At 39.9% G+C, this 23,877-nt stretch overlaps 1 protein-coding gene across 3 annotated transcripts in view; it reads left to right on the top strand.

The window, feature by feature from the left end:
- The window catches only part of ARHGAP10 (Rho GTPase activating protein 10), a 320,443-nt gene that overhangs the window by 73,296 nt on the left and 223,270 nt on the right, over positions 1–23,877 (top strand). For 2 of the 3 annotated variants that reach the window (XM_042935344.1, XM_042935343.1), the window contains exons 2-3: positions 7,422–7,517; positions 7,591–7,652. In XM_042935344.1, coding sequence (XP_042791278.1) covers positions 7,422–7,517; positions 7,591–7,652 — 158 coding nt within the window. Of the gene's footprint in view, positions 1–7,248; positions 7,264–7,421; positions 7,518–7,590; positions 7,653–23,877 lie in introns of those variants that run through there. The other variant, XM_042935345.1, reaches the window with a different exon arrangement.

Genomic DNA, 23,877 nt, shown 5'->3' with positions numbered 1-23,877 from the left:
TCTACATGCAAAGGAATGTGAACATCTAGGTGCAGTTTGCCTATTTGAAAAAAGGCTTTAGCATCCGATATGGCTTGTGCAGAGTCTTATATTTCAAATTTAATGAGTAAGAAAGGCACATTTGTTTGCTGTTTCATTTTTCTTCTCAAGCCCAGAATTAGAGGACATGCCACATTTCCTTAGGCGTCTCCATTCGTGCTTCTGTTGACAGTGTGGGGAGTTGCTGGAGATAGTGGTTATGACCTTATTACCAGAGCCAGGCTGGGTCAGGTAGAGCAGTCGAACAGAGAGTTTTCCCATTCGCCTCCTTCGAAGTGCCTGTATGTGACTCAGAGTTCACGGTCATAACTGAAAACTGGTTAATAGGTGGGCATTCTGCAAAAGATAGTTTTCTCATCTGTATCATCAGCAAGGGTGAGCTTTGGCAATTTGGGCCAGTGTCTGGAGGCTTTTAACTGTGATTGGATCCCTACGTGTGCTATATCTCAAATTCATGAGATCTCAAATGTAACTCCTCATCTCTCACACTGCTCTTAGCCCTGGGAAGAGTTATATGCCTCTGCTTCTTCCTATTTGTCTGTGGATTGAAGACCTAAAAATTCTAGTCTGGGCGACTCTGAGCCCAGGTTCATTTGAAAGAGTGCAAATCACATGAATTCTTTTACATTAGTTGTGCTTTATTTTCTTTCACACCTTGAAGGTATTTCATTCACAGTAGTGAGGAATTAGTAGACAGGAAAGGATGGGGGCATGGAGCCACGTGATTGTGAGTTTTCCATTTAGTTAGAATCTGCATTAGAGCTGTTCAGATAATTGGGTGAGATCTGGACAAGAGAATAATGTTCTGTCTTCTGAAAGTCGGAATGATGTAATGGAAGGGACATTGGTAGAAGCTTGAGAGACTAGGGAAGGGATCCTTTGCCTCCAGGACTTATTACTAGCAGTCTAAAGAGGTCTGTGACCTTGATCAAGTCGCTAACCTGTCTCTGAACCTACTTAACCCATTTGTAAAATAATGTGACACCAGGGGCACCTGGATGGCTCACTTGGTTAAGTGTTCAACTCTTTGTTTCAGCTTGGGTCATGATCTCAAGGTTCATGAGTTCAAGCCCTGCATCAGGCTCTGCACTGGCATCTTGGAACCTACTTGGGATTCTCTGTCTTCCTTGCTCTCTGCCCCTTCCCCACTTGCACTTTTGCACGTGCTTTCTCTCTCTCCCTCTCTCTCTCAAAAATAAAGTAAACTTAAAAAAAGTGACACCAACACCTACTCTCCAGGCTGATGATAAGGACTTCTACTTCATTTAGAAGTAATATTTGTAAGTCAGTTAACAAAGAGTAGGCACTCAGTAAAGGCATTCCCAACCAGTGGGCCCCTCACCATCTTCCCCCAATAGAGGAGTGTTGCTAGTTTTGTAACTTGAAAACTAAAGACTGGTTGAGATTTATGTGCAGTGATACCGGAAAGAGGAAAACATTATCCTTTGCATAAAACATCTTTGTGCTTCTTTAATGGACTGTACTAAATATAGTGAGCTATCTCATGATTTCATATTATGTTTGAAAAGGCAGAAGATGTCTATGGAGGTATAAACTATATGGGAGAATAAATACATTTAGAATATACTAAATAAACATGATACATTTGTGATTCTTGAATGGAGTTTGGTGTGGTCAAATTTTTAAACAATAAAAATTTTGCCTCATGAATTCTAATAACACCAGAAAAAAGTCAACAGAAAGAAAAATGATTTATTCTAAAATAAAGTATTGGGGCACCTGGGTGGCTTAGTCGGCTGAATGTGTGACTTCAGCTTAGGGCATGATCTTGTGGTTTGTGAGTTTGAGCCCCACATCGTGGTCGCTGCTGTCAGCGAAGAGCCTGCTTCATATCCTCTGTCTCCTTGTCTCCCTGCCCCTCCCCTGCTTGCTTGCTTTATCAAAAAAATAAACAAACATTAAAAATATGTATGTATTTAAAATAAAGTTTTAACGTAACTACAATACTTAGCACTTAATGAGAGAAAAGCATGCTTTTTACCCAGGGAGAAATATCATATTGGCTGTGCAAATGAACCCAAATTTAATCTGCTGTTATAAACATTTTAAGCCAGAATGAAATTAGGTATTATGAAATATTAAAAAAATTGATAGATTAAGTTTTTTACTTTCTAGAGCGCCTCCTGCCATGACCATATGAAACATGGTCTTCAAAGTATATTTCGACCTAGTGATTTGGATCAAATACCGCAGGAAACAGCTCCAGAGGGGAAAAATATAACTTATGCCAGTGTTTGTACATATTATATAAATAATCTATATAAAATGGGTATAATGTATAAGTAAGTAAATATACACATATAAACACATATATACACATAAATGGAACCAATGTACACACCCCTGTTAAGAACCGGCAAAGCAAACGTTAGTAAAATGGAATAATAAAGTTATTAACAATGGTAATAAACGCACACACTATTAACATCTGGAAGTAGGTGCATGAGATACAAAAGAAAAATCCTGTTGTGGTCCCTGTTTCAGGGATATAGTGACACACAAGACTGTCAGTTACTGCCTCAGGGACATGACATGATATTGTACAGTGGGAAAATAGATAATCCCGAGTGAGTTCTGACTATGTAAGATAGTTTCAGATAATAAGTGCTACGAGGAGGATAAAGCAGCATTAGAATAGACAGGGATTAAGGACCACGGGTGACCTTGTTTTGGAGAGGATGGTAGGGAGGATGGCTCCATCAGAGACAGATGGACTGAGCCATCAGGGTTGAGAACCGGCCTGGTGAGGGTGGGGGTAGGGGAAGAGTGTTTCAGGTGAGGGAGTAGCAATTTTAAGGGTGTCAGACTGGAGTGAGTTTGGCATGTGTGACCCAGAGCACACCAGTGTGGTTAAACCTTGGAGAATAATTATATGTTTGCCTGGATGACGATGGAAAATAAGTTACTTTGGAATGGACTAAATTGCTAGGTTTTACTCTTTTATGGTTTTAAAGATTTTATTTTTAATTGTGAAATTATGGCAAAAATGAAACAAATGTACACTTTAAAGAAGAATGTTAAAGCAAGTATCTATCTGTAGACTCACCCCTAGGTTATGAGCTAAAATCCCTTCAATCCCTTCGTCCCTTTGCATTGCTCTCCTTTGCCTCCAGTGGTAAACATTGTGTGACTTTTGAGATAATGATTCCCTTGCTTTTCTATAATTTTGTGACCTATATATGCAACCCAGAATATAGTTTAGTGTAGCTTATTTTGAACTTTCTATGAGAGAATCATACTGTGTGCATTTTTTCTGTGTGACTTGCTTCTTTCTGTCCAAGTTGTGAGATTCATGTGTGTTGACTTGTGAATTGATAGTTATTTTTACTCTGTGGTGTATGAATGTAATATAATTTTCAGTTCTGTTGTTACTTGGTATTTGTTTTTTCCAGTTTTTGCTATTATTATGATCATTCTGTTATGGGTTTTCTAGTATATGTCTACAAGTGCACATGTGTAAGAGTTTTTCTTGGGAATTTATCTAGAAGGACAATTTTGGGGTTGTAGGGTATCATCAAGTTTACTAGAAAATGCCAAAGTACTTAAAGAGTAAGTGTACCAATTTTTACTCTTACCTAACAGTATGCGAGGATTTGTGTTGCTCCAAACACAGAATTACACCAACACCTGGACTTACCAGACTAATTTTTGCCAGTCTGGTAAGTGTATTGAGGTATGTTGAGCTTTTCATTTTCATTACCACTAATGAGTCTGAGCACCCTTTTCATGTGGTTATAGGCCATTTAGATTTCCTTCAGTTCCTTTTGTGAAGGGCCTGTTGAAGTGTTTTGTTGAGTTTTTTTTTTTTATTAGAATTTCTGCCTTCATTGATCTATAGCTGTTACTTACATCTCCTGGGTGTGTGCTTATCTTCATTTTTTTAATGTCTTAAGCATTTTTCAAGTTTAACACAGTCAAATTTTACTAACCTTTCTGTATTAATTTATCTGTTGCCTTGTAACAAATCATCCCCAAACGTAGTGGCTTAAACAGCAGCCATTTATTTATTTTAGTTTGGACTCAAGTTCATCTGGATTACCTCCTTCATAAAGGGCAGGAAAGCTTTGCTTCTGCAGGTTGGCTGCCTGACCCATGGGGCAGTAAGTTGGGGGAGGGCGGGGGGGGGTGGGTGGGGACACTGGGCCACCAGTCTTTCACCAACTAGCAGGCTAGCTTGGGCTTGTTCACACAGAAGCCAGAGGGTTCTAAGAGAGTCGAGTAGAGGTATACAAAATTTCGTGAGATGGAGGTTCTCAATTGGCACAGTGTTACTTTCACCACATCCTGCTGGCTCTAAGGCCAGCCTACATTCAAGGTGTGGGAAGAGAGACTCTACCTATTGCTGGAGGAGCCGCAGAGTCCACATTGAAAAGAGGTGGGAATGCAAATTGGTGTAGCCGCTCTGGAAAGCAGTGTGGAGGTTCCTCAGAAAATTAAAAATAGACCTACCCTATGACCCAGCAATAGCACTGCTAGGAATTTATCCAAGGGATACAGGAGTACTGATGCATAGGGGCACCTGTACCCCAATGTTGATAGCGGCACTCTCAACAATAGCCAAATTATGGAAAGAGCCTAAATGTCCATCAACTGATGAATGGATAAAGAAATTGTGGTTTATATACACAATGGAGTACTACGTGGCAATGAGAAAGAACGAAATATGGCCCTTTGTAGCAACGTGGATGGAACTGGAGAGTGTGATGCTAAGTGAAATAAGCCATACAGAGAACGACAGATACCATATGGTTTCACTCTTAGGTGGATCCTGAGAAACTTAACAGAAACCCATGGGGGAGGGGAAGGAAGAAAAAAAAAAAAAGAGGTTAGAGTGGGAGAGAGCCAAAGCATAAGAGACTGTTAAAAACTGAGAACAAACTGAGGGTTGATGAGGGGTGGGAGGGAGGGGAGGGTGGGTGATGGGTATTGAGGAGGGCACCTTTTGGGATGAGCACTGGGTGTTGTATGGAAACCAATTTGACAATAAATTTCATATATTAATAAATAAATAAATAAATAAATAAATAAATAAATAAATAAATAAAAAAGAAAAGAGGTGCCTACAGGGACAGGTGGAGAATTGTCACCATGCTTGCAGTCCATCACATTTTACATTATGGTGTGTGCTTTTGTTCCATATGCTAAGGGTAAGAAGCTATAATCTTGTATCATCCTCTGAAGGTGTTGTGGTTTTTACCTTTTGCATTTTGGTCTTTCAGTTTGTTTTTTATTTTAAAGAGAAAAAGGATTTGAGAACAGCGAACTAAACATGAATTAGAGGAAGAATGACGTTTGAAAAGCTGCGATAACGAGAGATGTTGATAATGAGGGAGGCTATGCACGTGTGGGGGCCGGGTGTCTCTGTACCTTCTGCCCAGTTTTGCTGGGAATCTAAAATTTATCTAAAAAATAATAGTCTGTTAAGAAAATTAAGAAGCAAAACCAAACCATGACAGTAGCTGAAAGAGCTGGGGAGCATTGTCAGAAAGTTTGGGAAGTGAGAGAAAGCAGCTTGTCCAGGAGGGTATTGGGGAGCTTTGTACTTAATGATTTGAGGTAAAGAGTTGGTAAAAGAAAAAAAAAAATCAGGTAGCATTTTATAATGTAAAAATAAGAATCTTTTGCTTTTATTCCTTGTTTAGTCAATGACTAAAAGAGAAAATTGCTTCTACTATCTCATTAAAAACAGCCCTCAGTTTTGACATTCTTGGCTTCTCTTTCTTGTCTACATTTATCTTTTGTGTGAGTACTCTGGCCAGCAGTTATAGATTGTGTTTTATTTTTTTCAACTTCTTAATCTGCTTGACATGAAACTTTAACACAGTTTGTCGATATTCACGGTGTGGGAGTCAGGGAACAGCTTCTTAAAAGGTGCTTTAGACCGGTGGCAGGATTGTATCCAGGGCCAGGGCATAGCTTTGTGCAAATAGCTCTGGAATAGAATCGAGCCTTTGCTGTTGTAGTAGCTGTGCAACTGTGTAAATTGTTTAACATCTCTGAGCTTTAGCACCCCACTGTAAAATGAAGATAATCTTTATTTTATATAAGACTATTGAATGAGATATACACAGCATGTGCTATGGCCCATAAAATAAATGTACCCTATTTTCGAAGTAGAATTTTCCATCATTTTCTTATTTTTTCTATCTTTGTATATACTTCCCTTTATTTAATTTTTTTAATTGAGGAATAACTGTATTAGTATCAACATAGTGATTCGGTATTTATATACATTATGAAATGGTCACTACAATACACCTAGTTACTAGCTGTCACCATACAAAATTACTACAATGTTATTGACTACATTGCCTATGCTGTACTTTACATTCCTCGGTCTTACTTATTTCATCATTGGAAGATTGTACTTCTTAATTCCCTTCATCTATTTCATCCTTCTCCCAACCCCCTTCCCTTGAGCTATCATCACTTTATTCTCTGTATCTATGAGTCTGTTTCTGTTTTGCTTTTTGTTTGGTTTTTTAGATTCCACACATAAATGAAATCATATGGTATTTGTCTTCCTCTGTCTGACTTATTTCATGTTACATAATGCCCTCTAGATTTCTCCATGTTGTCACAAATGGCAAGATTTCCTTCCTTTTTTATGGCTGGGTAATATCCCATTGTGTATACATACCACATTTTCTTGATCTGTTCTTCTACCGATGGGCATTTAGGTTGCTTCCGTATCTTGGCTATCGTAAATGATACTGCAATGTAGTTTTCTACTATTTTCTATTAATTTCCAATAAAAAAAGATAAGAATGTGTAGCTCTTTGCAGAATGAATTCTTTCCATCATTTAAGCTTGGCCTTTAGCTACCTCCTGATGCTGTTTTCTATGAAAACTCTTTGATACTTCTGTGCTTCTCTGGCTGCAGTTTGCCAGTCAGTTAAGGGCATCTGGCCGGCTGACTTTGAGCTTTGATATTTTTATATTTGAAACCGTGGCATTCAGCCAGTTCTCCTCCAGCGCTGGGAGATACCATCAGGTGTATGTATTCCTAATCATAGCCTGAACTTTTGAATCGGGCAAGTTCTGACCTGAGTGAGCAGATAAAGAGAAAGAGCTTTGGGGAACAATGTGAAGCAGTTATATCTCTGAGGAAGAAGAGGGTGGGGGAGGGAGTAAACATGTCTCCAGCACCTGTTCCGTGCCAGAGTGTAGAAGGGAAGACAGAAGCATCCCAGAGCATGCCAGGTTGAGGGTGATGGGCCCCTTGGCAAAGGAGTTGGGTTGTGCCTCCTCTTGGGTTGGGCGAAGAGCCCTACAGCTCTAGTGACCTTAGGATGAATACATTTCTTCTAAGCCTGGACTGAAAACAAGGCCCCAGGTAATCATTAAATCTTTCTTTCTAGGTCTTTCAGCAGCCCAGCGGAAGTTTGCACATTCACTCCGAGACTTTAAATTTGAGTTCATCGGTGATGCAGAGACAGATGATGAACGCTGCATAGGTATGTAACAGTGAGGTTTTGGTTTATTCTCCTTTGCTTTGGCTACCAAATAATCGTAACTTTCTCTTTATAGATGCTTCCTTACGTGAATTTTCTAATTTTTTGAAGAATCTGGAAGAACAGAGAGAAATTATGGTGAGTTGCGGGATGTGAATTAGTAACTTGAACTTCAAGCAGAGAAAATCTGGGTCTAGATGCTGGTTCTGGTAGAAGTTTTGATGCATTTATCTGCGGATGAAGTAACACTTAGCAGTGGAGAGCCCTGGATGAGGTTTCAAGAGCCTGGATTTCTAGTTCCACAGTGGTGCTGACTGTGGTGAGATCTTAGACAAGTTGCTGGACCTCTAGACCAGGGCCCGGTTTCTTTATCCATAAAGTAGTGGGTTGGACTATAGCAGTGCTTTCTAGATTTTTGTTAGCAGTGGAGCACTTTCATTTAAATTGAGTCTCAGGCGGAACATTGATGTACCTAGAAGATCAAGGCAGAAAAGCTTATGTAGAGGCAGAGGGACAGCAGAGCAATGTTAGAGTCTGAATCATAATTTTATAGATTTTTAGGCTGTGTGGAGGGAGAGAATTTGGGCCAGGAAGTCCTTAGAATCCCTCTTTGCCTTGAGGTTCATGATCACAACAGTAAGAATAATAAGTACGTTCCATTGGGTGCTCTCCACATGCTTGATGCTATATGCCGAGTGCATTGAGTGGATGATTTTATTTAACAAAAAGCTCAGCAATGGATTTTGAGGGTATTGAGTAATAATTTCACTTTTCTTAAAAGCTTCTTTCCTAATGTCTGTGATTCATTCCTTCAATACAGATTTATAGGAGAATTGCTCCCAGATTATTATATATTATCTATTCTCACCAGATTTTACAGGCGTTAAAAAAAAATGACAAACTGGCTTTTTTTGTATCCTTGAGGATGAATCCTACTTAGAATTATGTTAAAGTATAAATGTACCAGTGGGTTCAGAAGTGCTTATAATAATAATATTGAACATGATAACTAAGATAGTTAGCCTTTAGTGTGTGTCTGGTACAGGGATATCAACCCTATGATCAACCTATGATAGAGACTCTTTTGTTGTTCCCTATTTTACACTTGAAACTGAGCCATAGTACCTTGCCCAAGATCACATGGTAGCTGAGAGGTAGAGCCAGAACCAGGCACTCTGAATCACCCACCATTTTGGTCAGCTTCCTAGATGTTACTGTAATTAATCTCTTTGGTGGTGGCGGTGGTGGGATTTCTGTCTAGTGTAGTTGCAGTAGGCGAAGAAGTAGTGGGAGGACATTGATTTTGATTTAAAAGTGACAGTGCCATATGGCTTCTAAAAACCCCAATATAATTTGCATTGTACCCTATATCCTGAGATGATTTGTTTATATTGTGAATACTGTAGAGGGCATGTGAAGGTACTGTGGTCTTGTTAGGTTTTTCTGGCACAGACTGACATCTTCAGCCATTATTTGTGTGATCCCGAGTCACTAATTTTTCAGCCATTTAAGGAAGTCTAAATGTGATAGTGGATAAAAATAATGCTATCACCTTTGTACTACATGTGGGTGTGTGGGTAGTGATGGAAGTGTGTGTACTCAGTTTATGTATGTAATAGTATCAACTTTTTTGTTCCCAGCCCTCTTTGGTATTTAGTTGTATTTCTCCTGGGATCCTGAGCTTTCAGCAAATATACATTTGATCTCTGAGTGTTTCAATTACTGTTTAGAATCTGAGCACACAAAGGAAAACCAAGCAAGCTTCCTCATGGAAGTTGCATTCTAGGAAGGGAAGGTGATAAATAAACATGTACTATAGGTCAGGTAGCGTAAGTCCTACAAAATCAAATAAAGAGGGGCCTTTGGCAGCTCAGTTAAGCATCCGACTTCAGCTCAGGTCATGATCTTGTAGGTTGTGAATTCGAGCCCTGCTTCAGGCTCTCTGTTGTCATCTTAGGGCCCGCTTGGGATTCTCTCTCTGTCCCTCTCTCTCTCTCTGCCCCTCTCTCTCTCTGCCCCTCTCTCTCTCTGCCCCTCCCCAACTTGTGCGTTCTCGCTCTCAAAATAAATGAATAAACCTAAAAAAAAAAAAAAACAAACAAAAACAAAAAAAATCAAAGTGAAGGAAAGTTAGTAGCCAAAGAGTCAGAGAGTAGGACAGGGTACTCCTATATGTAGGGTGGTGAGGGGAGGCCTGTACAGCTGAGAACTATGTGAGGCATCCTGACATTTAGGGGAAGAGTGTTAGGTGGACCCGTGCTGGATTTTATCACCACCAAAATACTGTGTGACTACTTCCTGTCTTGATGTCCTATTCCTATTTCTTGATGTCCAAAACACAGCCTGTTTTGTGTTCTTTGAGATGCACTGACTAGGTCAAAAAACTGGAATGTGGTCTTAGCTCCAGGCTGTCAGATGCAGATAGTGTGGTTCTCAGAGCTATTAATAGCTGGCATCTTGGTGTAATCTTCAGCTGTGTTGGGGGTTGATAGGGTCTTTTAGATAGGATGGGGATGATGGGGCTGGGTTTCTGGTACAGGGTAGAAGTAGAAATAGGATGTTGTCTGTATAAGGCTGGAACCTCAGGGAGGAATGGGACAGTATGTTATAACACATTTGTGGGAACAGCGACTCCTGCATAGCAGGAAACTATTCAAAGCCAGAAGGCAGTTTGGTGGCGGGGGGTGGGGAGCAGCTATGACCAACCATAGAATTAAAAGGACACCTCGTGCTTTTTTTTTTTTTTTTTTTAAAGCTTTTTAGTTTGGAAAAGTTTGAGCATGTACAAAAAGTAGAGAGAAAAATACGATTTTTAAAAAAAAATTTTTTTAACATTTATTTATGTTTGAGACAGAGAGAGAGCATGAACAGGGGAGGGTCAGAGAAAGAGGGAGACACAGAATCTGAAACAGGCTCCAGGCTCTGAGCCGTCAGCATAGAGCCCGACGCGGGGCTCGAACCCACGGACCGTGAGTTCATGACCTGAGCCGAAGTCGGCTGCTTAACCGACTGAGCCACCCAGGCGCCCCAAGAAAAATATAATTAAACTACATGTACTCAGTATCCAGCTTCAGTAACCATTGCCACACAGCCAATCTTGTTTCTCCTATACTTCTCACTCCCCACTCCCATGCCCCCACAATTTGATAGAAAGCCCATTATCATATTTTCATGCATAAATATGCTACTACAGAGCTCTAAAAGGTTAACTCTTTTCCTGATCCACAGTGTCCTTCACACACCTAAAGACAAGCAAATCGTCATTTCTTAATATTACAAGGAATTAGGCTATATTCAACATTTTCTGATACTCATTTAAAGTCTGCCCTCCCCCACAGCAGTTGGTTTGATTTAATCTGGATCCAAACACATTGCATTTGATAGATAAGTTTCTAAGTCTCTTTTAATCTGTAGGTTTTTCTTCCTTTTTCCCCTTAATAAGAATTTCTGATACTTTTCTATTAGCCTTAAAAGACCTTTAAAATAGTACTACTTCCTGAGTTATCAATGAGTTATAATAACAAAATTAATAATAAAAATGAAAATGTTTAGTATTTAACCCATATTGGTGTTCTTTGGGTCTTTCTGTCTAATCTCCATCATCAGGGGTCTCACTTTTTTGTAACCATGAAAATTGCATGGAATCACAGCTACCTTTTTTAAATTTTTTTAATTAATTAATTTTTTAAATTTTAGTGTTTATTTATTTTTGAGAGAGAGGGAGAGAGAGAGAGAGAGCAGGGGAGGGGCAGAGACAGAGGGAGACACAGAATCTGAAGCCGTCTCCAGGCTCTGAGCTGTCAGCACAGACCCCAACGTGGGGCTCAAACCCACAAACCATGAGATCATGACCTGAGCTGAAGTCGCATGCTCAACCGACTGAGCCACCCAGGCGCCCCTAGCTACCTTTGTTTTAAATAACTTTGAACACTTAGTAAAAAAAACTTTGATGCCTTACTAGACACTAGCCTTAAACTTTTGAATAAGAAAAGATACCTCCCCTAGGAAGTGCTCAGTATGGCCTTGGAGAATAACTGGTAAAAAATGAATTAAAATATATTCTACTGGGGCACATGGTGGCTCAGTCAGTTAAGCATCTGACTCTTGATTTCTGCTCAGCTCATAATCTCACGGTTTGCGACTTTGAGCCCCAAGTGAGGCTCTGCGCTGACAGTGTGAAGCCTGCTTGGGATTCTGTCTGCCCCTCTCTCTGCCCCTCTCCCACTTGTGTGCGCCCCCCCCCCCCAAATAAATAAACTTACAAAAAGTCTATTCTCCTGTGATAACACAAAGTTAGGTGGGGTTTCATGGAGTAGGGAGAGGTTAAGTCTGTGCTTATCAGGAAGGACTTTGTGGAACAAGTTGTGTTTGAGCTGGAGTTTGTGGAGCAGAGACACAAAGGAGGACCTTTGTGTGGTTTAACAAGTTCATACCTCTCCAACACGTGACATACAGATGAGGAAAGTCTTTAAGTAGCTAAAATAGAAGCCAGTGCATTCTGGGAAATTTTTAAAAACTCTTGTTTCACTTACAATTATTACACATCAGCAGCAAAAAGCTACGTATTAAGAAAAAGGAATGCAAAATCACAACTCTAACATAGAGGCTGAAATATTCTAAGAATTTAACAAAATCTTAGTGGTCGCTTAATCTTTAAAAACAGTTAGTGTTGGGACACCTTTGTGGCTCAGTTGGTTAAGCATCTGACACTTGGTTCCGGCTCAGGTCATGATCTCATGCTTTGTGAGTTTGAGTCCTGTGTCGGGCTCTGTGCTGACAGCTCAGAGCCTGAAGCCTGCTTCGGATTTTGTGTCTCCCTCTCTCTCTGCCCCTCCCCCCACTCGTGCTCTGTCTCTCTCTCTCAAAAATAAATAAATGTTAAAAAAAAAACAAACCCAAAAAACCAAAAACAATGAGTGTTTTCTGAAGTCCTAAATTAAATGTTGCACTGTAATAATTAGATGTTCATAATTAAGACTGAGTCATTAAAATGTGAAAAAATATTTTGATCTGTGTTTTAGAAGGCAAGGACCAGGGTGAAAAAAAAAAAACTTTTTAAAAAGCTTTCCATTTTTTAAATAAATGTTAAAATAGGATGTTGGGTTTTAGGAATAAAGTCATCAGACTGGAAGCTCAACAATAAGGAACAAGTTCTTTGTTGGTTGTGAGCCATCAGGAATATGTATACACACATGACTAATCTGTATACCTCAATAGGCTTAGATATAAATAGTTCAACAAATACTGTGTGTGCCCATACACTGTGCCAAGTGCTATAAAGATAAAGGCATAGTTCCTACCTTTGCGTAGTTAGCCGTCCATTGGGAGAGATTACACAAAGCATGCTTTGTGGTAACAGAGTTAATGGGGAATTTAGGGAAGGCGTAGTAGAGATGTCCTTTCAGACCTCAGTTGACAGATGAGTAGGGGTTATCCAAGTAAGGAAAGATAGAAGTGAAGCACTAGTTTCTTCCGGGCAGACAGAATTTGGGAAAGAAGAAGGTATCTGTTTGTGTTATTTCCCACCAGTGTCTAGCTGCATAGCTGTTAAAGCCAATTGTTGGGGAGGGAACTGGAAAGAAGGCTGGTCAGGAAGGCAGAGTGTCTCCCCCCGGCCCCTGCATGAAATTTCTGTGAATGAATGTGTCATGCCCTTTAAAAGGCCAATACTGACTTTTTTTGAATAGTGTTTTCAAGTGAGTACTTTTTATTGATCATTTTGCCAGCCTTGACTGAAATTGACCAACTCCAGTTGGGAGCTGAGTTTGTGGCCAGAATTGCTGAGCTCACTTCTGTGCATGTTCTCTGAGGAAAGTACTGTGTGGTGTTTCACTGCCAGAATTCTGGAGATGTTCTCTCTGGCATGGCAGGACATGGCGTACTGATCTGAGGTGGGCAGCTGTCCAAGAATTTAAGGGCTTTTAAAATACTGCTGCAGCGTTTATGATGTTCTTTTAAAAACCCTTCCTATTGGATTTACCTCTCTATATGCTTTTATCATAACTTTTTCTTTTTTTTGTCCTTTTCCTGAACACGACTGCTCAGTTTCTCAGGATTTTGGGCAATCAGGGCAGTTGCGTGAGACCCAGAGGTTGAGGAAAGCTTCAGGGAAGAGGGGATGCCTTGAGAGAGAAGGCAGAGCTTGCCAGATGGTGCACAAAAGGTACCTCCCTCTCATCCAGAGAGGACTGGGTGCTGACTGGGCTGCCAAACAGTGAAGAGACATCTTGTCCACCAGCTGCATCCTTTCCCTACTTGAGCAAGATGACCCTGTTCTGTTCAGAATTTTACTGTTACTTAATTTGTGTTTAGCATTACTTATGACTTCCTGAAATGTGATGAGTACCTAAGGTATTCAAACCACTGGGAAGATTGTGCCTTTATAAAGTTTCATCTGACTATAAAAATATTTTGTATGGTATATCAAACCTATTTTAATCAATTATTTTAGACTCTGTAGGCTTTTGAGAACTCCTCCCCCTCCCGCTCCCCCTCCTGCTTTTACTCCTCCTCCCCCTCCTCCCCCTGCTGTTCTCCTCCCCCTCCTCCTCCGCCTCTTCCTCCTCCTCCCCCTCCTCTCCCTCCTCCTTCTCCTGCTACCCCCCTCCTCCTCCCCCTTTTCCTTCCGCCTCCTCCCCCTTTTCCTTCCTCCTCCTCCCCCTTTTCCTTCCTCCTCCTCATGTTTTTCTCCACCACAGATTTCACTTTTGTGAAAACACCAGGATAGGGAACACTTGTTAGGTGATTTGCCCTGAGCTTATGCCCCAATAAAGAAGCCACTGGGCTTCTCAGTACCAAAGGCTTTTGTCAATAGCTTAGGTGGTTCCAGGCAAGACACAGTGGATGTTTCCTCAGTGCTTGCCAATTTGCATCACTCCTTCTTCATTGGTCTTTCATTGTGTCAAGTATCTTAAGTGATTTCTAGCTCTTTTGGGGTTTTTGATACTGATTTTTGCTCTAAAACTTCCTGTTTTTTTTCTTTCAAAAGTATTTCCTGATACTTTTAAAATGACGTGTGTTGGTTAAAATGAACTAAGTATCTTTTATCTTTTGGGAGAAATTTTCATGCTATTTTTGTCTTAAGTACCATAGGACGGTGGTTCCCAAAGCTAGGTCTCTGGTCCAGCAGCATCAGCATCACCTGGGACCATGCTGGATATGCTAACTCTCGGACCCCACCCTAAACCTACTGAATCAGAAACTCTGGGGTACAGCCCATCAGTCTGTGTTTTAATAACCCCTCCAGGTTATTGTGAAGCATGCTTAAATTGGAACCTCCTGACCTTGGAGCTAGAGATGTCTGAAAGTTGGAAACACTACAAATTGGTTTTTGATGACTTTCTGTTTACCAGGAGGTTAAAATAAAACAGACTTTAAAAACCTCAGCTTTTATATGCCGTTTCCAAAGGATTTTGAACTATAGCTAGTGTTTTTTGTTTTTTGTTTTTTTTTTTTTAAATAGGTTTCTGCTGTTAGGAATTTTAGTGTTCGTGTTTAGCATTACTTTGAGTTCTTGTAATGTGCTGGGTACCTAAGGCATTCCATGCCACTGGAAAGACTGTGCCTTTACTTTAATCTTACTGTAAATATTATATTTCATATGGTATATCAAACTGATTTTAACCAGTTCTTTTACAGTTAAAGTGACGTGTGTATGCGTGTGTGTGTGTGTGCGCGCACGCGTGCACAGTTCTATTGGAAGGCATATTCAGGTGGGGAAAAAAATCCATCTTGAACTTATTTGTGAGAACATTTCTCAGTTTAGTTTAAAAGTTGTCAGTGACCTAACTTTATAAAGAATTTTTCTCCTTGGAACTGACCCTTACAATTTGACAACACTGTTTTGTTCACATAAATCCGTTTTTTACCCTTGTAAACTCATTATTAATTCAGTCAGATACAGATGTCATTGTGAAACGTGTTTCCTAGGAATATACTTTTTGAAAGTTGGACTTTTACTCAGAATCCTATAGAGGTTATAGTCAGAGCTGACTCGAATAAATCAGAATTCTAAAATGAGTGAGGATGATTTAGGCAAGATGATTGGGCTCCTTGGTGGACCCCATTACGTGGGAGGCCTTGCTCATGACTCAGTGCCCTCTCTTGGTGACTCATAGTCATCTGTGGTCTCGAAGCCTTGTCATCGTCAGATTCTACTTCCCTATTGAAACTTATGTTTCCTATATTTCATATCTTGGGCTTTGTTCTTGTCCGCTTCTGAGGAATCCGCTTTTCTGATTAAACCCCTTATTACTGACACGAAAGAGCAGAGTAGACAAGGACTCCTCAACCCATCCCCAGCACACATCCATGCACACCAACAACAGACACCAGAATGTGACCAGCCCCCTCATTTCATTGTCTTATCTAGAGGAGTGGTTCCAATAGTGAGAATTAAGTTCAGCTGAGTCTGCAGTTGCATGAGGAAAATATTTTTGTCAGATCCAGTCATGAAGTACTCAAAGGTATGGCCTTGGCTCCTAAAACAAAGAGTTGAGAGAGAACTTAGGGAAACTTTTAACCCTTTTATTGACCAAAAAAAAAAAAAAAACCCAAAAAAAACAAAACAACTGGAATTCAGTGAAGTGATTTGATCCATGTCACTTCAGAACATAAGTTGGTGACAGCGATGAAAAGAGAATCTTTCTCCTATCTTCCTATCTCTTGGTATCCTAACAACATTATTCTTTGCCTGTAGCTCCTTGTAAGATTACCAACCTTCCCTCCACCTTTGAACATGGCGGGGAATGGAAATTTATCCTTATATCTGCTGTCTGCCAGGCAGGAGTCTTGAAGAAATGTGAATTTTATTCTTTCTTTGTTTTTTTTTTTTTTTGTTTGTTTTTTTAAAGTTTATTTGTGGGAGAGACAGTGCAAGTGAGGGAAGGGCAGTGAGATAGGAGACAGAATCCATGCAGGCTCTACGTCATCAGTGCAGAGCCCAATGTGAGGTTTGAACCCACAAAGCCATGAGATCATGACCTGAGCCGAAACCAAGAGCTGGACTCTTAACTGACTGAGCCACCCAGGTGCTCCTGTTTTTATTTCTCCTGGCTGTTTGGATAACTGTAGCTCAACATTTCAATCAACAAACCACTTGGCCACTTGAGGAAGAAATATGAATCCTGGTAGCAGTTAGAAGACCTGCCATTAAGGCCTTCTGGTTAGGTCAAAGGAGTTCCAGCATCAGGAAATACCTAGAAAGTGGATGCTATCATCTTGGAAGAAAATTCTGTGTCCTATAGTGGAGTACCACTTCAAGAAATAAGGCATCCTCCACTATTCTTGATGGCACAAAGGAAAAAAGAACAATGTGTGGGCAAAACTAGATATCAGTGAGTGAGATGAAACTCTGAAGAAGTTTTAGAAATATCTTAAATATATTTTGTTTTTTGTTTATGTATACACAAGAGGGATACAGGATAAAAATCTGTCAAAGAACTTTTTCAGTAAATGTAAAAGTTTAAATCAAGGTTTCCATATTTTTTCCATAATACTATATAGAAAAGTGGAGTGTCGTCTTCTTAGTGGCATGTTAGATTGAATGAAATACAGAACTTGAATGGTGGTGGGCATTACTAGAGGTCCAGGAGTAGACCAGTGGCCATGGCCATATAGTGGGAAGAACATGGACTTAGGAAGCAGTGGCAGACGGGCACCTCTCAAATCCCCCACTGCCGGGAGTGTAAGGACCATTGGGCCTAGCTGTTGCTATGTGTTCCATTACTGTGTTAGAGTGAAGGCCACACCTCCTACAGTCTGCCCCCAGCCAGGACCGAGACAGCGGGGGTACTAAAGCAGCTCATTACTGGGGACTCTGGAGTCCTCTGACAGGCAGCCTTTGACTCAAGGAGTCCCCAATGGCCTTGCTGAACTTTCCTTCACTGCACTGCACTGCAGTCTAATGCATGTCTATCCAACCTTGCAGCCTTCCTCCCCTCCCTGTCTCCTTCCACTGGGATGAGATCTGCATCACTGTCTCCCTGATTACCCCCGCCCCCCCCCCCCCCTTTTTCTCATAGACATTCCCCCTAATAAATTTCTGGCATTTCTAATCTTGTGGCGGTGTCTGGTTCTTAGAGGACCTGGTGTAACACAGAAACAGACTGTTTTGAATGAAGATAATATGTACAGGAGACGCAGCATAGGTGTTCATAGTTGCCATTGTTGCCATCAGCAGGGAATGTGGAATTCATATAGAAACTCCATTCTTTACGTTATCTAAATTTGTGTGAGAATCCTACTGCTTCATAAAACAAGTATTTTTGAATGTTGGGAGCTGAGCAGTGTTTGTTTATTTATTTGAGAGAGAGTGCGTATGCATGTGAGAGCAAGAACAAGCAGGGGAGGGGCAGAGAGAGGGAAGGAGAATCTAAAGCAAGTTCCACACAAGCACAGAGCCCCGCGTGGGGCTCGAACCCATGAACCATGATATGACCTGAGCCAAAGTTGGACACTCAACTGACTGAGCCACCCAGGTGCCCCAGGAGCTGGGCAGTGTTCTAGCACCCGAGAATGCTAGAGTTAGTGAGGGATTAGGCACTTGTCAGGATGAGGTGCTCAGCTGCTGGCTGCTTAGTGGAGAATGAGAGCCTTTCTGTCTGACATCCTCCTTCTCTCAGCCACTCAAGTAGCCCAGGTACAGAAGGGCCGGAGATCAGTGTCTTTGCTTTTGGCCAAATGTATAGGTGTTCTTTTCTGAACAGATCCCCACCCATCTCTTTCTCTCTATTTCTATCAGGTTTTCTTTTCTTTTTTTAAGTTCAATTATTTACTTTGAGAGACGGAGAGAGAGTGTGTGTGCCCACAAGCAGGGGAGGGGCAGGGAGAAGGAGAGACAGAATCCAAGCAGGCTCCATGCCATCAGTGCAGAACGTGATGCTGGGCTTGAACCCGTGAACCGTGAGATCATGACCTGAGATCAAGAGTTGGAAGCTTAATTGACTGTACCACCCAGGCACCCCTCTCATGTTTTCTTGATTGAAAATTTATTGCCTGATTCATGAGGTTCCATTTCTAGCTATGCCACTGACTTGTACCATTCGCTTCAGAAATTACAATTTCTCTCATTTAAAGATAAAAATTATAATTTCAAATTCTCTCATGATACTTTTGCAGCTTTCTGTCAGGCTCCTATTTCACTTGCTTTTGTGGCGTCTTATTCCTTCTCACAATGTTCTGCCCAAGTATTTAGTAAAAGAAAAAAAAAAGAAGCTAGATCTTTACTGTCCATCATGCACAGAGGGAAAGAAGATAAAGGTTAAATCTCTGCATGTCCTTATTAGGTTAACTCATTCCTAATATACCTAATCTTTGTTTGAAGATTCTTACTTTTTCCAAAGAATAATACAAATCTTTACTGGTTGAATCTACTGGATTTAAATAATTGGAGTAAAAGGGCAACCTTTAATGAAAGGCCTTCACAATTGATGCAAGCTTCCTTTTTTTTTTTTTCCCCTCTTCAGCTAAACACTAATACATTTGTAGAACATAGACATTAAGGGAAGCTTAAATTTTTTGTGATTCAGTGGCCTTTTTGTTTGTTTGTTTGTTTTTTGAGAGCCAGTTTATGGCCAGATATTCAGGGAATTAAGCCAGGGAGCAGAAATTGTCAGAAATTAGCTCACATACTCTTGTTTTATTAAGGCTCTGTTCAGAGTTTACAATTGAAAGTTGACAAAAACTCTCATTGGAGGACTTTTTATTCTTGGCCTTTCAGAAGAAAACAAAAGTGTGGTGACTGATCTAGTGAATTTGGAATATATATTTTACAAATTATAATTTCCAGACTGTTAAATTGGACTGCTGTGGTTTAAAAGAATCAGATGTTCAAGGAACCATTTTATATTAATTGGCTTTTAATTTTCAGGTTTAAACTCTGTAGAATTAATTTATAACACCTCTGTACCTATGTCTCAGAACTTTGTACATGGGTTTATTAAGGTTCTTACCAGTTCTTAGCTGATAAGTTTGAGGTATCAACGCTCTAAAATTTAATTTTGTTTTTACATTAGTTTTTTCTACCAGAAGGATTAGCTTAGCTTGAGCTGTGCTCACAAATAAAATAATATCCAGGGATTTATTTGGAAGTTAAAATTGCTTCTCGTGTGGCATTCCCTTCCTTTTTTTTTTTTTTTTTTTTTTTTGCTTGTGTTAAGTAGGTAGAGCGAACAAGCATTATTCCTTCTTTAAAGTTGAGAATATTCAGGTAACAAAAGAGAATTGTTTCTTTTATGGTCGAAAAACAGAAATGGTTGGGTCTGAGCCCAAATGAGAGAATGTTGGCCTCTTATTTGTCACTGTGGCTGGGCTCTTTTAGCACACCAATGAAATGTTTTTGTTTTTTTCTCAGCATCAGAGTCTTCTGACTTCTTTCTCTTATAATTTTAGGTATTAAAAAATGGGAGGGCTTTATTGTGCATTTCAGTTTTCCTATTATAACTTGAGTCTGAGTTGATGGGAGAAAGCACAGTCCAGAGAAAGACTGGCTAGATAGAGAAAAAGGGGGCTAGCAAAGGATGAGTGTGAATGGGAAATAATCTAATTAATAAAAAATTATTTGGTTTAATCAGGAGAAAAATCTTGTTTGGGAATTGAGATGGATAGTACTGAAAGCATTTTGACACGATTGCGTACAGTTCGGAAATTTTAAAGAAATGTGAATCCTGTGTTAGTCTGTCCTCAGTTGCAAGGTCTGAGTCTTCTGAACAGAAAGGGAATTTATTTAAAGACTGTTCAGTAGCTTGTGGTATCTTCATATGGTTCTGAGAACTGAGAAAGATGCCCAGAGTTGCACTGCAGAGCTGGGTTTGGAGAAGATAGTCACCACCCTTGCCACGGGGTGTAGACAACAGAACATTCACCAACAATACCGCTGCCCCTGGTGGTGGTTGTAGAACTTCTACTTTTGCAAATGAGTTGCTACTACTCACCAGAATCTCTGGTCACTAGTTTCTGTAAGCACTGGCTTCCGAATCAAAGTCTGGGCTGGCAGAATCTGATTAGTGGCACTCTGGCCAGGTCCCACTACCTCACTACAAGATGGCTAGGAGAGCAAAAGTCTGTCATTTCCAGCTTCCATAGTGGAAGCTGGGCTGTGCCTCATATGTTAGGAGAATTCTCAAACATAGGAAGGTGTTTCAAGTGGTGCGTATCCCAGAAGGACAGAGATCCACTACATATAATGTTTATGCCTGACTCTATGCAACATCATTTTCCCATGAGAAGATGAAACAAAAATGTTTTTGGATGGCTTGAATGTACATACTTGTAGGTATGCATATGTATATCTACTAGATAATCACATGCCTACTTTCATTATTTAGTGAATTAAGTATGTGGCTATATTTTAAAATCAAATGATTAATGTATACTTTGGAAAAATTTCCCCCACTTATTTCATAAAAAAGTTATTCCAAGTCTTGACGACTTTTACATTAGTATGTTTATCACTGAGACATTCTGAATCTTTTGGCACAACTTTCCAGAGTATGTCATGGCCACATCTGTCTGAATTCTTTCTGATACAGCACCTTTGAAAAATCTCTTTCTGCTGCTTTCTTTCAATATTTTATCTCAAGCTACAGATACCCATGTGTAGCACATTTGGACGATATCTTTTACAGATTTTATAAGACAGATGTATTTTCATGACTTACTATTAACTACTGCCTTGTTTCTTTTAAAGTGATCTTTATAAAAACACCAAACACTTAGAATTTGAGGTTTTCTCCAGAATAACTAAAGCTCTTAAATTTCTTAGCTTCCACTTGTTTTTGTAACCCAGAACTCTTTGTAAACTGCAAGTATCTGAAACTAGGTGTGATGGGGGCTGTTTCAGGCTGAGGACTGTTTCCTCAAACAGTCCTTTGTTGATCAAAATAATGGAAAGCACACTCCTTAAGGAGACTCTGAGAATTCTTATGTAGGGTTAAGTCCCTCTGACAATTTTGGGAAAAATATTTCTTATGTTCAGAAATATAAATATATATATATATATGATATATATATATATATGATATATATATATATATATATTATATATATATATATATCATATATATAGTGTTATATCCTGAGGTTCTGTTTCAAGAAAAAGTAAGAAACATGTTCTGTGATGTATCTTTGCTGTTATTCTTGATATTGGAGTTGGAAAGTAGAGTTTTCCATTTAGTCTAATGAAATGGGAAGTATCTGGAAGGTCATGGGAGAAAATAGTGGAAATTCTCCTTTGCTCTCAGATTATGCATTCCTCTGGGGTCAAGAACACTTGGAATCTAGGCTTAAAATAACAAGGGCCATGGGGAACAGACATAATTCCTTCTGTTTCATTAGACTCAGTCTATCCTTGTTAGTACTAAGTGATCAGAAGGGCGTGGTTTAGTACTTACACTGACATATTCACTGTATTATTTAGATTGAGACTTCAAAAAACTCTTAAAGATCTCATAGAATGTAGTTTTACCTTTTTACTGAATATGGGTTTCTAACCCCAAGCCCCATTCTCTTTAGAATTAGAACATCAGAACTTAGCCTGCCCTCAAATGAGCAGCCTTAAAACAGCAGCAGAGGTTCTTCCCCAGCCCAAAGTAGAGTCTGATGGTCTGCTGGGTAGCTGTCATTGCCAACAGATTTCTCAGCTACTGCTTGAACTGTGGGGGCAGGCAGAGATATCACCTTACCTTCTGTTTTCCTTTTAGCCATTGAAGTTCTCACATCCAGATGTCTAATGAAAGGGATTTCAGTCAGACCTGACTAGTTGGAAATATTTTAATCCCCCAGGCTGTTATAAAATAGTCTCATTTTTTACTTTGAATTGTGAAGTTTTAATGGATTCTGTGATTTGCCATTCAACACTGAAATGTGGCTTGCATTTCTGCTTCTCCCACCTCACATAGAATCCTAGAGCTGGATGAGACCCCAGAGGTCTCCTAGGCCAGCTTTTCCTCCTGCAGGCCTCTGTGATAGAGTGTCCCTGGGCATTGGTCACCTAGATTGTACTTGTTGATGGGAAAGGAGCTAGAGGTCAGACTTTGCCTGGTCCATGCAGGTCTTACTGAGCTCCCCTTGGGAGCAAACCCCAAATCTGCATTACAGCTTCTTCCCATTAGACCTGATTTTGTCTTCTTTAAGCAAATCAGAATGCTTTTTTCCTTCTTTCACTTAGCATCTGTTTAAATGTTTATAGGCAGCTTTCATGTTTCCTCTAAATATTCTCTTCCTCCCCAATTCTATTGAATGCCTCTGGTTTTCTTGTTCCTCCTACATTGTTTTAGCATTCTGGGCACATTCTTGCTTTACCCCAGTTAGAAAATGTCTTTTTTAAAATGCAATATCCATACTATTGAGATAGATTCTGATCTCACGGGACACCGTTGAATGATTGGCTTGTTTGGTTTGTACATAGCCAATGTATGAGTTCATTCTTTTCTAGGGCAACTTAGGACTCTTTTGACTCATGCTGAACATTCAGTTAACTCATTTTTAGGGACTAAAGCCCTTATTAAAGCCCGCTATAAATTCATATAAATTGTTAAGGTAGTTTTTTTTTTTTTTTTTTTTAATGCTTGCACAGTTGCTTTTCAACGCTGAAACCCACTGGCTTACTTATCCCATGCAAATCTATAACCTCAGTTGTAAATCCCTCTTTTCAGCTGGACAGCTACTTGAACTATGATTCTCTCATGCAACATTCAACCTTTCCTCCCAAATTTTGTTCCCCTGCAAACATAGTAAATGTATATTAAAATATACACTGGGGCGCCTGGGTGGTTCTGTTGGTTAAAAGTTCGACTCCTGATCTCAGCTCAGATCTTGATCTCAGGTTCCTGAATTCAGGCCCTGCATTGGGCTCTGCACTGGGAGTGAAGCCTACTTAAAAAGAAAAAAAAAAAAGAAAGAAAGAAAAAAAAGAAGAAAAGAAAAGAAATATGCAACCAGAGAAGAGTAAGTAGAACATCTTGGGATGTACTCAGGATGATTCTCTCAGGCAGAGTTGAGCCAGCCATGGCCCACGCCCACCTCACCTCCTGTATTTGTAAATACATTTTTGCTGGAATACAGCTGTGCTCATTCACTTATATACTGTTTATGACTGCTTTTGGGCTACAATGGAAGAGTTGGGTAGTTGCAACTGAGGCTATATGACTGCAAAGCCTAAAGTATTTACTACCCAGCCTTTTATATAAAAAGTTGGCTGACTCCTGCCCTAAGGTGAAAGCATCTGGTAAATCAACACATTTTATATTCATGTAGATGCATTCTGTTTCTAAGCAAGACTATCCAAAACCCTTTTCAAGGCTCATTAGTCAAAGCCTTTTCTGATTCTTATTGTGGCTAGTTCAAGTATTTTATGGGGAATAAT

Source organism: Panthera leo, chromosome B1 (genome assembly GCF_018350215.1).
Source record: "Panthera leo isolate Ple1 chromosome B1, P.leo_Ple1_pat1.1, whole genome shotgun sequence".
NCBI lineage: Eukaryota > Metazoa > Chordata > Mammalia > Carnivora > Felidae > Panthera > Panthera leo.
This window is presented reverse-complemented; position numbering and strand designations above follow the sequence as displayed.